General features: G+C 44.6%; 1 protein-coding gene across 1 annotated transcript in view; it reads left to right on the top strand.

The window, feature by feature from the left end:
• Nucleotides 1-12,736, top strand: part of SLCO3A1 (solute carrier organic anion transporter family member 3A1) — a 117,516-nt gene extending 104,780 nt beyond the window's left edge. The window contains exons 7-9 of the mRNA XM_035890601.1: nucleotides 3,809-3,984; nucleotides 7,125-7,189; nucleotides 11,671-12,736. Of these exons, the coding sequence (XP_035746494.1) occupies nucleotides 3,809-3,984; nucleotides 7,125-7,189; nucleotides 11,671-12,050 (621 nt within the window). The 3' untranslated portion in view covers nucleotides 12,051-12,736. The remainder of the gene's footprint in view (nucleotides 1-3,808; nucleotides 3,985-7,124; nucleotides 7,190-11,670) is intronic.
• The last annotated feature ends 1,404 nt before the right edge of the window (nucleotides 12,737-14,140 follow it).

The raw sequence follows: 14,140 nt of genomic DNA, 5'->3' as shown, positions 1-14,140 counted from the left end.
CGGCAGCAGCAAGAGCAGTTGTCAAGGGAGCAGAGACTCCATCCAAAGACATTCTGCATTTTTCAGTTCTCCATATCTAAGAGTTTATTTCCTTTAGAAAACTCCTAAAAGACCAAACTATCTCTGTGTAAAGAAGACGTAGGGAATTTTTAACAATATCTTAAAAGCCTGCTTTTCCATTTTTTGCTGCTGAAATGCTAATGTCTTTTGGCTAAGCTGAAAATGAGTGTTTGCTGGTCCTGTGGGTGGGAACTGGTGGTGTTCCTGCAGTCCTTGCTCCCTGCCCAGGGCTGTGCCAGACATGGTGACCGCTGCCACGCTGCCTGTGTGGAGCCCATGGGAGGTCAGCCTGGTCACAGTGACCGTTTGTGGCTGGAGGGACATCGGTCCACAGCTTCATCCTTCCTTTTTGGGGAGACATCAGGCCTCCCTTCCTGCCCTAAAGAGACAAACCACCTGTGAGTGGCAGCAAGCAGAGGTGCAACTTTACTGCTAGCCAATGCAGCCTCATGTGCCAGATGACCTGGGAGCTCATTCTGCTTAAACCTCTTCTCAATTCCCACTCCAGCCTCAGAGACGTAGGCATCCCTTTGAAATACCACAGTTCCAGGGTGCTTTCAGCAACCCCACAAGGGACTCCCACAAGTGGGGCACATGCAAAGGTGTTACCTCCTGCCCTCTTTCTCTTCCTCCCAACAAGAGACAAGTCAACACCTGGGGCGGCAACACGATCATTTTAACAAGAAACCACCTTGTACAGGGTACACAGAATAGTGTCTCGCCAGTTCACTGAGCCCTTAGCAAGAATACAGCTGGTGTGGTCCGTGGCTGGAGTGCAGGAGCAACCTCCCCGCTGTGTGGTTCAGGGCAAAGCTCTGGCTCCTCTGGAAGGAGCACAGTAATGAAAATTCAGCTCTGCCCCTTCTGTCTGCAGCTGCCTGACCTCATGCGCTGTAAGAGCAAACCTCTGAGCAAAAACCTCACGCTCCCTCACCCTCTCTCTTACTCATTCTTTCTTATTTTGCCTTTTTGTCATCATCTTGGGGTTCTTTTCATTGCTCTGTTTTGTGGGGGTTTTTGCAGTAACATTTTGAACACAAATTAGTGAAGCAATAGCATCCTCTGGAAAGGGCATTATCAAGAATTATGGACCAGTTTGGCCATGCAATGGCCCTGAGGCAAAGCCAAATTGCCAAACCAGGTTTTAAACCCATAATCCAGGTAATGACCTGTCTAGAGGGTCTTGTGAATGTTATATGCTTGTGATGAGCCAAGGGTTGCTTTTTACTGGGACATAAAATTCTCTGAATGCTTTATTTAACTTTACTGCATTGGACGTTTCTGACTGCCTCTCTCCGCTTTTCCTTTGTGAACAATTTCTAAAAGCAATGAGTAGTTCAGGTTTTTTTCTTTTTGTTTCTTCTCTCTTACTGAGCTGGTTGCAGAGGTGCACCTATCCAGAAAACTGTAGGAGTATCAGTGCTGGTAGGCAGAGAGCTGGCACCCTCAGGAATTTCTCTTTGAAGCCATTCCTGGGAGCGACCCTTGCGTACAAAGCCTTTGACTGTGCTTCTTGTTTGTTTTGATGCCATTGCTTCTCTCAATCTCCCCTTTTGGCTGGAGATGCATGAATTCCGGCCTGGCATTACCATGCTGGCATCTCACAGCTTCGCACTGAAGTACCAGCCTGTCCCTTCCCTGTCAGAGCCAGGGTTTAAAAAAATGAGTAATTAAAAACGTGGGTAATTTGCATAGATAATTACCCCAAACTCAGGATGCTGTTACAGGTGCAAACTCTGCATCTGTGCAGCTTCACATGCACACGGTAAATTTGGGTGTGCAAGCTGCTGGGCAGAGGCTGTGATAATGTGTGGTTGAATGCAGTGGGGTTGTAGACAAGGGAATCTATAGCAATTTGGCATGGGTAGCAGAAAGTTGCCTCTCCACAGGACAAAGGTAAAACTCCATCTTTGATGTTTCCTTGTTTGATGTCTGTGAGTTGTACAGCATGTCAGTAATAAAAGATCAAAGATCTCCCAGGTAAGAATGAGGTGCAGCACTAAGCAAGCAGATGTAGTTGGTAGAAGCTCACTACTTTGGGCTAGCACCTTGGTGCAAAATGATTGAAAAAGCAGACTGAGGGGTGAAGTTTCAGGCAATGGAGGTGGGGTCCTGCCTCCTGGTTTGTTCACCAGGTATAAAACCACACCAATGGGAGGAGAAGCTGCCCCACCATTGCCAGAAACAGGTACTTTCTCTCCGTTGATGAGAGCCTGTGGGAAATAAGCAGCTGGTTCTGCGTGTTTGCTGTGATGGGAATTCTGTCCCAGGATATTTCAGTGCAGGTATGCACTTTACTGGACTTAGATGGCTTTTAATCCACAGGGCTGTGTCCAGGCTGGTTGCTAGCAATGCACTGCAGTAAGAGCCAAAACCTACAAATCCCTGTTGTCTCTGTGCAAACACCGCTGCAGTGGTGCTAATTGTCACCATCTCGAAGCCTTCAGGTGGCAGCTTCTAACTCAGAGCACAGGAATTTGTTATGTTAATTATTGCTAGCTAGCTGGAAAGGCACCTGCATGTCTACTCCAGCTCTCCTGGAGTTCTGCACTGCGGTCTCTCTTGCCCTCAGCGCGCTTATTTGGAAGAAAATCATTTGACTCCTATGCAGAAGAAAGAGATTGGTGTCAGAAAGGCTGGAGTAGCATCCCCGTGGATCCTTATCTTTGGAGGCAGTGAACCAGAAAGTATGCTTTTGTACGGTCCTAAGGGGACCGCAGCAGAAAAGCAAAGGAATTTCTGCTTGAACGTGGTAGAGGGTAAGGGGAGGAGATATAGCTGCTTTTCAATATGTTTTATTTTATGGCGTTACTCCTCTTACAAACATGTGACCTGCAAACCCAGCGGGCTGTTGAAGACAAACCATGAATCATTTATGATCGTTTCATTCTGTATTCGTTAAGGGATTTCTTGGTAGTATTGTGTGCCTTAATTGCACTGACATCCCCCGCTCAGAAATTCAGGAGGGCGAGTTGGAAAATAAGAAAAAAAAATCCCTAAATCTGTGACTGGCAGACAAAGCTTCTTTTCACATCCTGCACTTGCTGGAGAGATCAAAGAAAAATGCAGTCGTTTAGCCCTCCTTCTGATCACATATTGATAAAGTTTATCTCGCCTGACTTCAGCTTTTAGCTCAACACAAATCCCTCTGAACCAGATGTCATTTATTAGCCCTGTAGTGCACTTGAGTCCAGCAGTGTCTGTGCTGCCAAGCTGTGATATTTCAGCTCTTGGTGAGCCACAGCACCCATCGTGAGTGGCTTCTTCCCGGGATTCAGGATGTTGGAAGCAGGCACCAAACCCACAGCCAACAGCAGGGCTGCAGATTTACCTGCTTTTAATGTACTTCAGTTTAATTGCAACAGCCAAGAGGATGGAGGTAAATAAGAAAGTAATTAGAACCATAATTTGGGCATCTTCCTTGTCACAGGGACACAGGTTGTTTCTTTATTCTCCTCCAAAGGGGTATAACTTGGTAATAATTTTGTCGCAGTGACATTTATGGGAGAGACTTGAAAGGAGCAGAAGAAAAGAAGCAAGCCAAGGGACGGCTTTCCCTTGCTAGTAGCATGCATCAGAGCTGATATGCTTTTGAAATCCTTTCCAAACCCCCCTCAAATAAGCACTTAGGAGTTACTTAATTGACCATTAGAGGATTCAGAATTGTTGTTGGCAAGCCCTCATTACAGAGGGCAGGTGGTGGGGACTGCAGCTCTCGCTTCCCCTGAACCCATGTGCTCCTCCTCAGAACCTCAGTGGCTGTTCATGCCTCACCTCGGTCCCTGCCGAAAATGCCACCGTTGTTCCCGGCAAATGCCCCAGTCCCGGCTGCGAAGAGGCCTTCTTGACATTCCTCTGCGTGATGTGCGTTTGCAGCATGATCGGGGCCATGGCGCAGACGCCGTCCGTCATCATACTCATCAGGTAGGACTGCTGCTGGGAGGATGCGATGAGCTCGCAGGGTGGGGGTGGGAGCAGGGCTGGGGGGACTGTTGGGTACCTCTGGGAGCTGCAGGGAGCCAAGGGTCCTGCACAGCTCCTGGCTTCTGCCTTTTTGGCTGCATGTCCCCATATCAATGACTTTGGCTTAAGCAGAGATTCAGTGCATTAGCAAATCCTTCTTTGACTAAGCACTCCCTGGTGGAGACACCTTGAAAGAGCTGCCTATATTTTCAAAAGATTTTGAACCTCCTCAGCAAATGAGGAGCTATGGGCACAGGCTTTCTTGTGCTGCCTTTACATGCAGGCAGGAATTGGGGATGTGAAAGCTCGAGCAGTCCTGCCTGAATTTCAGCCCCATTGTCTCAAACTTTAATTAAATAATTTTCTCTTTAAGCCACTATTTTGCTTGGTATCACCTGGTTTGTCTATGGCATGGCCCCACCGAGTTCAGTGCCTAGAGTACTGGCCTGCTAGAGAGAATACGGGAATTGCTCAAGTACAGCTTTGGTAAAATGGGAATGAGGAGGGACCAGGCTTGCAAACACAGAAGATCCCTGCAGGGATGCTGCAGAGAAAGGTGGCGGGCTTATTCTTACCAAGGCTGGGATTAGCCTGGGAAGGGAAATACGGATGTGCAGCTTCCAGTCCAGGCAGTAAGGTCGTTACAACTGCATCAGGAAAGGGGCAGAATTGCAGCCCCATGTTCTCAGCACGTAATGCCTTAATAAGATAGCTTTAGAGGTGGCCTGGAGATCTTAGAAACATTGAAAAAATGAAAGGCTGCAGCAAAAGCTAGCTTTGGTCAATAGCCCCCTGGCTAGACTTTAACTTCTTTCACCCTGGACCAAGTCCAAGAACAGAAAGAACTTGAAAGTCTGAAGGACATCTCTGAGTTGAGCCAGTATGAATAGGTGAGCGAAAGTAGCTTATTCAAATAATTGACCTTGTGTTATTTCCAGACACATGGAACACTTCACCTTATGATATACGTATATATCTAAGCCCACGTTTATCCAGAATTACTTATCTGTCCGGGCTGTCACTTACTGAGAATAATAACCACAGGCATAAATAGCAGATCCATTCTGCTGCCTGGAAAATTCCAATAAAATTCAATCAATAAGGTCTGTATTAGAAACACACTCTTGAGTGGATCTTGGACAGAACAGCTCTGTGAGGGCATGTCTCCCTGCAGGATACAAAATGAGATATTCCACCTACTAGCGCGTTTCTCTCTTTGCATCTACAGTAGCTAAAGGGAAATCAAATTTCTCATGATAAATATTGTGGCAAAAGTAATTTGAAGTTTGAAGAGTTCTTTGTTCGAGGGAGCTGCCAGCACCTGTAGGATCCTGAATGGATACATCTTAGTGTCGACTTAGATGAGATAAGCCAGTCACCAGCCAGGAAGAAGAATACAAGGGAATAAGAAAAGCAAAGGGAATATTAAAAATATTCAGCTCACAGCTGTAGGAAATAAACAATTCACACATGCAAATTAGTAACTACGCTCCCCTCAGAATCACTGATAGCTACTAAAATGTACAGTGAAGAGCTGTTCACCAAATACCACCTCATGCTCTCTTGCAACTGCCATCTTGGATTGCTAAGAGAAGGATTTGGCATATAAGTGTGTCCCTGGTGTCTATGGCAGTGACAAGTGACATCGGCAGCTCTTATGGTTAATTTTAAAATGAAATTCAGTGTCTACAAATTAAAAGTCTCGTCTAGGCTTTGTTCACTGCTGTAGGCAGTGAGAAAAGGAGATGTCTCCAGATGGCAACTTCTACTCCGCCCTAAGATAGGGGGATTGACTTTGGTCTCAAATAGAAAAAAGTGGATGGAAGGAGACCACCACCGATTAAAAACCCACTGTGAATAATTCACATGATAATCTATTTTTCCATAAAGTAAACTTTAATACTCCTTCTGTTTCCTTCATTTCCCACCCAACTGTAGAATCCTATTTGAGCCAAGCCATTAACCACTGGAACATTTTTCTAAGGGTAGATACTTCCTGGTATAAAGGCTTTATATTGAACCTGAGGGTCTGCCTGAAAACTCTGCTGAAATTCATCCAGAGGTCACAGGCGGCGTGCAGGAGTCATGGTATGGTGTTATGTGCCCTGTGTAATGTCTGAGATGAGGGCAGGTGATCAGAACGATCTTCTCTTAACTTAAAACCTGTTGCTGTTCCTGGCTGTTTTATCGCTATCGTCTGATGCCCCTCCAATGTATTTATACAGAGGACCACCACTGCCACCATGGATGCCCCTAGCAGTGCTTCATGCAGACCTCTGTAAGGAGCTAATGGAAGAGGCAGCTGAGGCCTTGAAAGTTCCCCTGTGTGGTGAATCTATTCATATGGGGATCACTGTCCTGCTTTCTCAGCCTTTATATGCTGTGGGAAATAAAATGCTATTATAAGACTTAAGACCAAATTAATGATTTCTGAAATTCCAAAGGCTTTGCTGAGCCTACCCCAAGAGGATGACTTTAGCCAGTAGCATCCTTGAGCTAAGCGAATTAGAAAGCCATGAATTATTTTTAAAGCACCTTTGAAGGATAACACTAATGCGATAAGAGTGGGTTGTGTTCGTAGCAAAAGACAGTGCAACTGTTGTCTTCCCAGCATAAAAAAAAGTCTGCATGCTAAACTCATGCCCATGGAAACTAGTTTTCTTGAGCGCTTCCTCACTGGGAGGCTGGCTGAACCTTTTGGTCCGTCATCCTCCCTTCCCTCTCTTGTTCCCAGTAGTCTGGGAAGTTTCAGAACAAAAAGTTTTCTCTCCCTCCAATTCTCAACATCTGGAGCCTTGAAAGCATGATGGGGAGCTTGTAAATGATGATTTACTGGGATGGGAATTTCATTTTTTCCCCATCCGACAGCAAGATTAGCTGTTGTTATTAATGACTTAGCTAAATTCCTGAACCTATCACTGATGCAATTACTTTTGGGGCTGTAGGCAGTTCAGGTGAAGGGAGACGAAAACCCCCGTTAATGACTTTTTGAAGAGGTGGTGGTAGCATCCTGGCTGACAGCACAGAATGGCCACGGGGTGTGTTAATCAAAGCAGAACAACAAGAATTGATTTCACTCTCTCCCTCCCTCCTCCCTACAGAACCGTGAGCCCCGAACTCAAGTCTTACGCTTTGGGGGTGCTTTTCCTGCTTCTCCGTTTGCTCGGTAGGTACAAAGACTTCATGTCCTTCTCTCCCATCCTCTCTTCCCTCATGGAAAATTGTATTTTTAACATGTAAAAGTTGATTTCTACTCCATGCAGTGCTGTGGTTGTCATGAGTGGGGTCTGACACAACAGGGCCTGAGCCCCCTCTCTGAAGGATATCACATCAAGGCTCCTGAAGGCACTTTTCCTGACATTTGAATTGTGCTAATGGAAGAAAATGTGGTGTTGCATGAGAAATGACCATTTCTGCCACTGTCCCATGCAACCAGTTACTCTTCTGTAGCTGTTATTAACATGTCAGCAGCTTGCAAAATTACTGCTGTATTGCATATTGCTGAAGTAGAGGGATATGTATTTTCATCCTTTGAGAGACAGGACATGTGTTACATGGTGTGTTTGTCCCTTCCTTCGGGTGTCTCAGAAAAGGGAAACAACGAAGTGAGACAGGCCCAGTCCTCGTATCCTCCTGTGGGTTAATATCCCATTAAAATGCAAATGGCTGTTCCTCTGGACTGGTATGTTCTTCTCATGTATGTATTAAAAGGAACACACTGGGCTGTTACTTGCTTGCTTCTTGTTTCTTGGTGGAGGGTTTTTTACCCTTTTGAAGAGATCACTCATATTTAAAGATCCTGTATCTCAGCTCATTAACCTCAATGATTCAGGGCAAAACCCTCACCGATCCATCGATGTGTGGGTCCATCTCATGCATGGAATTTCTGTGTGTTGTCAGGGTGTCACTTTTTTTGAGCAGGACATGGGCAGTACCTTCCCTGCATGACCCCTCCAAGTCTCAAAGGAATGAGCTGGAGAGTAAAATTCCATCTCCTAGGCTGCTGCAAGAAACTAGAAAGTAAGGCACCAAAAATCCCACAGTACCATACATTGCTTTGAATAAGTGACCTCATTTATTTACTTGTTTTTTGTAATACCTCATTGCCCTTTAGCTGGAAGGGAAATGATGGTCCCAGACCAGTTTATGATACAGCCAATTAGATTTTCATTGCTTTTGATGAAGTAGCTGCAGTCATACAGAAAGCTCCATCCAGTGATCTTATCCAGAGCTCAGAGAACTCAAAGGGAAGCTTCAGGGTTGACTTGAGTCAGCTCTGGTTCGAGCCTTGCAAAGACAGCATTTTCTTTAGCTGTTGGGGCTGCCATCGGGTTTTGGCCTGTCTTCAGCTGTCGCTGGCTGAATGCAGTGTCAGCAGGCAAGTGTGCAAGGAGGATGGCTCTGGGCTGTTGTTTCCAAAAGAAAAGGTACTTAAGGGGCGAGGTTTTCTCTCTTTTCTCTTTTTCTTTCAAAAGAGAAACCTCTGGAGATAGCAGCATCTTGAATTCCTCTAAAACCAGGTTCACACATGTATGCTTAGTTGAAGAGAACTTTTTTTTTTCTTCCAATAAGAAGCCATAGTAAGAATTTAAACTCAAATCTTTGTATGTTACTCTGTCACTAAGGAATTCCCATGAAATAAGACAATACATCCTGAAGCATATCAGCAATGTAGCTTGAACCCATAGGAAACCAAGAGAAAGGTACTTTTGTATATGAGCAAGGGTATCCAAATTTTGCCTGTAACAGGCTGAGGTTTGAGAATAGCTTTACTGATTTATTTTAAAAGCTTTTCAGTTCACCTTTAAGCTTTGACTTAAGAAGAGAGTGATAATAGCTGCTTCTTGAACCAAAGGAGAGTATTAAATGTAGGAAGTATGAGACCCAGAGGTGCAATCGTAGCTAATAGATTTCAGTAAGACAGAAGCAGCTTTTTTATACAGCCCTACAGTTTCTGCAGTGAAATATATATATATAGCAGAAATTTTTGCAACACTTTGCAGTAAGAGGTAAAACATGATTGAATCTCTTTAATATTCACTGTAATAACATGAAACACAACTGAATTCTCCCGGTATCCTCCTGGATGTATTATCTCGTTCCATAGGAATTCTGCTATGAGAGGGCAGCATAATAGTGTCTTCATATAAAAGCATTACTGCAGTTTCTCAGAGACAAGGGTAAAGTAATGCCATTGGAGCCAAAGGTTTAGGATGGAAATACCTGGAACTGGAAAAAATGTTGGACTTGTAAGATCCTGGATGCATCCTTTCTAGATGGTATTCACCGTACATGTTAGCAAAGCCTCCGCTTACCAGGGCACTTCCTTTTGTTTTTCCTACAAGTCCATGTGGTTTGCCTCTCTTCTTCCAACACAACAAAACCACCGTGTTTCTCTCTCAGATGGACTTTCCAAACTGCAGTGCAGCCCCTCGGCTCCCTTGTCTCAGAGGGTCTAGGCACTGAGTTGTTCCTACGTGTCTCTTATCCTCCCCTCTGGTAAATATGACCTGAAACACTCATTGGTTGCTAGAAGTTTTTCATATATTTTTTCTTTTAAGGTTTCCACATCCATGCCTGCATTCACATAGGTGTAGCCTTGGAATTCAGTGAAACAGGTCCTTCCTCAAGTCTTACACAGAACAATTTCCAGGCCAAATTAATTTTGAAACCTGGAAAGCCAGCTGAAGCCAGCAGATGGGGATGATAGCTCTCTCTGAAGTTCAGCCTATGCATCTTCAAAGCTTTGTATCAACATCTCTCAGCATGGTAACAAGTAGGGGCTCACACCTCAAAATGATGATCCAAATGCAGTTTACTCTTAGTCCAGAAAGCGTGCGGCTCCTGCCTCCTCGGTCACCACCACATCTGGGTGTTCCCCCCTTAGAAGGCATCCAACGCCACTGCAACACTGGGCACGCAAACTGCATTCAGCAGCAGAATGTCTTTGTTTCTGGCAGGACCCCAGTTGAATTTTTAAACTCTAGGTTGAGTGTGGGGTTGTCCACAGGTTTTAAAAAAAAAAAAAAAGGATCTCTTAACTTAGAAGCAGAACCAGCCCGGTCTGGAATTTCCAGTCATTGAAATGAGAAACAGGGAGCTGGTGCTGACATTTTTTCCAGAACATAACCAGGTTTTTAGATGTGATGACTGGAACTAGTGTTTCTAACAAAAATGTTGTCTTCCTTTTGTATCATCTGGTTTTATTTACTACATTTGTGCTATTAATTACTGGTTAAAATGAGTACCAAAAGCCCATGTAGCCTTTCTTAACTCCTGTGTTTATTAACATATAAGGAAGATCAAACAAAATCTGCAGAGCTTTAGTCATCGACAAAGTAAAATAAAAAGATCTCAGTTAGCACAGGAAACAGTGAAGACAGCCAATTTATTTGTAGTCTTAGGATATATGTCATGAATGTCACTATTTTGTTCATGACAGGCTGAAGGAAGGTGTCTTTTTTTAAGCCTGGAAATCCAGATTAATGATGAAACTAGATACAAGATTAAACACTTTCCTGTCTAGAAACTGCAGTCCTTGTGTCTGTTTGTCTAGTCATGTATTTATAGAGTCCCAGGCATCACAGCATCTACAAATGGAGTGATACTGTTGAGGGTGTGTTGTGCCCACCGGCTCTTCGGGTTCAGTAGATACGATGCTCTTCTTCACTTGCTGTCTTAACCTACAGCAATGATGTTATCGATCGGGGGGGGGTTTCCAGGGTTTATCTGCTTCCAGCCTCCCCCCATAAACATAGCAGAAGGAAGATAAATGGTTTACATGTGTAGAACATCCATTTCTTCTGAGCACGGCACGCTCAATGCACGTGTACTGGCTGGGGAGTGCAAAGCTGGAACGTGGATGTCCTAACCACCATCAGGGTAATGTGGAACAGGGGTACTCTGCAATATCCCTGTAGGATGCGGAAAAGTAGAGAAGAAAAACATTGCCTTTATTAGTTAAATGAGATTGGAGTGATTACTTTGCTTTAAGATTGCAGCTCTGCTGCAAACTATGATTGAGAAATGCTCATCAGTAGTTAGCTGCAGTGGCTGTGGGAGAATCCTGCTGTGATACTTCCTTTAATGGTGCACTCAAATTTTCCCTTCTTTTCAGATTTAATCTTTGGCATCTATTAGAGACCATTGTTTATTTTCTTTAGACCCAGAGAAAACCACCTTCTGTGTCAGGGAAAGGTCCAAAACTAGACCTCAGTGCCCCAGCTGATTTCATGCTCTGAACTGGAGTCCTATGACATCCTTCAGGTGAACACCCCAGAGTGCAGAATTACCAATATCTAAACAGGGAGCAAGCTGCAGGGCTGTCCTCCTCCTCTTTCATTTACCCCTCCACTCAGTCTCATTAGGCAAACGAGAAGCTTAATAAAAGCCACTTACACTTGAGTAAAATGCTTCCTGCATGTTGATATCAGCAGGATTTTTTTTCCGTAGATGTTGAGTCCAAGATAAAAACTCATCCACAGACTTTGTTTAGGTTGATTTAGAACTTAAAAAATTAGACTCGCAGGCTGCAGCTGGGACCATTAACCTTGATCAAGTATCCTCTCTTTCCATTCACTGCAATCACGTCTTCTCTCTTTATCATAAGGATCATAAAAGCATGATTTCTCTTTCTTGTTTTGACAGGTTTTATCCCACCTCCACTGATCTTTGGGGCTGGAATTGACTCCACATGTCTGTTCTGGAGCACATTCTGTGGCGAGCAAGGAGCCTGCGCGCTATACGACAACGTGGTCTATAGATACCTGTATGTTAGTATTGCTATAGCCCTGAAGTCTTTTGCATTCATCTTGTATACAACCACCTGGCAGTGCTTGAGGAAAAACTATAAAAGATACATCAAGAACCACGAAGGTGGTCTCAGCACTAGTGAGTTTTTTGCCTCTACTCTCACCCTAGACAATCTGGGGCGGGACTCGGTGCCCCCAAATCAATCACATAGGACAAAATTTATCTATAACCTTGAAGATCATGAGTGGTGTGAAAATATGGAGTCTGTTTTATAGTGACTGTGGAGGGGTGAACTATATTAATAATACAAGGGTCCTTTTTAATAAAAACAAGCAGAGAGCACAAATGAAGAAACACAACTGCAAAACAACAACGACAACACAGGAAACTTTTGTCTTTTTCTCAAAGTCAGACCCAGCCAAGATTCTTGAGAACAGCATCTTTTAATGGGATCACTTGTGACATCCTTGCGGGATGATGGAGAAAGCAGGGAGTCGCTGTGGCTGGGGACCAGCCCCTTTGATGACAGTACAGGCTTCCAAGAACAGCATCTGCAGAGGTTCATCGGAGAGCTCAGCAAACGGACAGGCTTGGGCCATGAGGCATATAGAGAAAGCAAGGTGATAACGGCGATGCTGGAATAGGTGTTTGCGGTTGCAGGCGGGTCCCAGGGATGTGTGGAGCCCCGCAGCACGGGCTGAAGGGTTAGCTGGCCTGGGTGCTGTTCAAACCCGCTGCGCTCTGTGATGGCAAAGAAGGAGCGGTGCTGGAGTTCCACCAGTCACACTCTGTCACCAGCCACGAGTCCACGATAAATACCTTGAAAGCTGCTGGAAACCTTCCAGGTGGCGAGCAATCCTGTCAGAGGTATCAGAGTCCTTCCAGCCGAGGCTTATTCGCAGATCGCAGCTTTGTGCTTGTCTGTGAATAGCTGTGCTCAGATCTCTCAAACCCAGTAAAGTTCAAGACATCTGCTGGGATGATGGAGAAAGCGGGGAGTCGCTGGGGCTGGGTCCCAGCCCCTTTGATGACAGTACAGGCTTCCAAGAACAGCATCTGCAGAGGTTCATCGGAGAGCTCAGCAAACAGACAGGCTTGGGCCATGAGGCATATAGAGAAAGCAAGGTGATAACGGCGATGCTGGAATAGGTGTTTGCGGTTGCAGGCGGGTCCCAGGGATGTGTGGAGCCCCGCAGCACGGGCTGAAGGGTTAGCTGGCCTGGGTGCTGTTCAAACCCGCTGCGCTCTGTGATGGCAAAGAAGGAGCGGTGCTGGAGTTCCACCAGTCACACTCTGTCACCAGCCACGAGTCCACGATAAATACCTTGAAAGCTGCTGGAAACCTTCCAGGTGGCGAGCAATCCTGTCAGAGGTATCAGAGTCCTTCCAGCCGAGGCTTATTCGCAGATCGCAGCTTTGTGCTTGTCTGTGAATAGCTGTGCTCAGATCTCTCAAACCCAGTAAAGTTCAAGACATTTGCTCACACTTGCCAAATGTGCTGTCATTTTTAAAGGGGGATGAATTCCAAATACTTGTCTGTGTAGTCCTCTAATAAGGTTTTTTTTTTTTAAAATTATTTTCAAATCTATGTTAACCCTTAAATCGCTGACACTTTTCCATAGGGAGGATTTATTTATGCTAGTTTGGGGAAGGATCCTGTTTAATTCACCCAAACATAATGTGACTCAAGGGGTTTGTTTAATCCTCTGCGTTTTTTATCATACGCCTTCATTCTAATATGCTACCAAGCCAATGAAGACACATAATATGTTTTTAAAAAAGAGAACGAATGCACTGTGTCTCTATAAAAACAATTGTCAGTTGGAGAATTATAGATAATATGATGATTTACATAATATAGTTTTTTCATATTCTATGTGACTCAGTGAATACATATATATATATGAAGAGGCTGTTTATGTCCTCTCCAGTTTTTAAAGATATATATATATATAATTTGCAATCTAGAAATTGTGTGGTGGATGTTTTCTTTAAAGTAAGTGTGCGTGTGTGTGTGTGTGTACAAGATGAAAGGAATCCTGACCTTAATCCTGCAACCCTCACACTTTATTTTTTTTTTCACCTGAGAAATTCCACTGGCTTCAGTGGAAGCCATGTGAGGAAGGTGGAATAATCTCCCCTCCTGGAGGCCACGTTTTGCCCTTAGATGCGCAAATAGTGTTCCTATGGAAGGCTGGGTTGTGGGAGCAGAGGCTGGCCAGCACTGAGCACGTCTGAAATTTTCATTCAGATCCTTAAGCGGTACCCATGCAGGAGCAGATTTGGCTTTGCTTTTGCAATGCAGTTTCATCTAAGCCTGCAAAAATAATGGGGAAGCTTTCATCTGATTTCAAGAAGCATCAGG

The sequence above is a fragment of the Egretta garzetta genome, unplaced genomic scaffold (genome assembly GCF_000687185.1).
Source record: "Egretta garzetta isolate BGI_Z169 unplaced genomic scaffold, ASM68718v1 scaffold322, whole genome shotgun sequence".
Taxonomy (NCBI): domain Eukaryota; kingdom Metazoa; phylum Chordata; class Aves; order Pelecaniformes; family Ardeidae; genus Egretta; species Egretta garzetta.
This window is presented reverse-complemented; position numbering and strand designations above follow the sequence as displayed.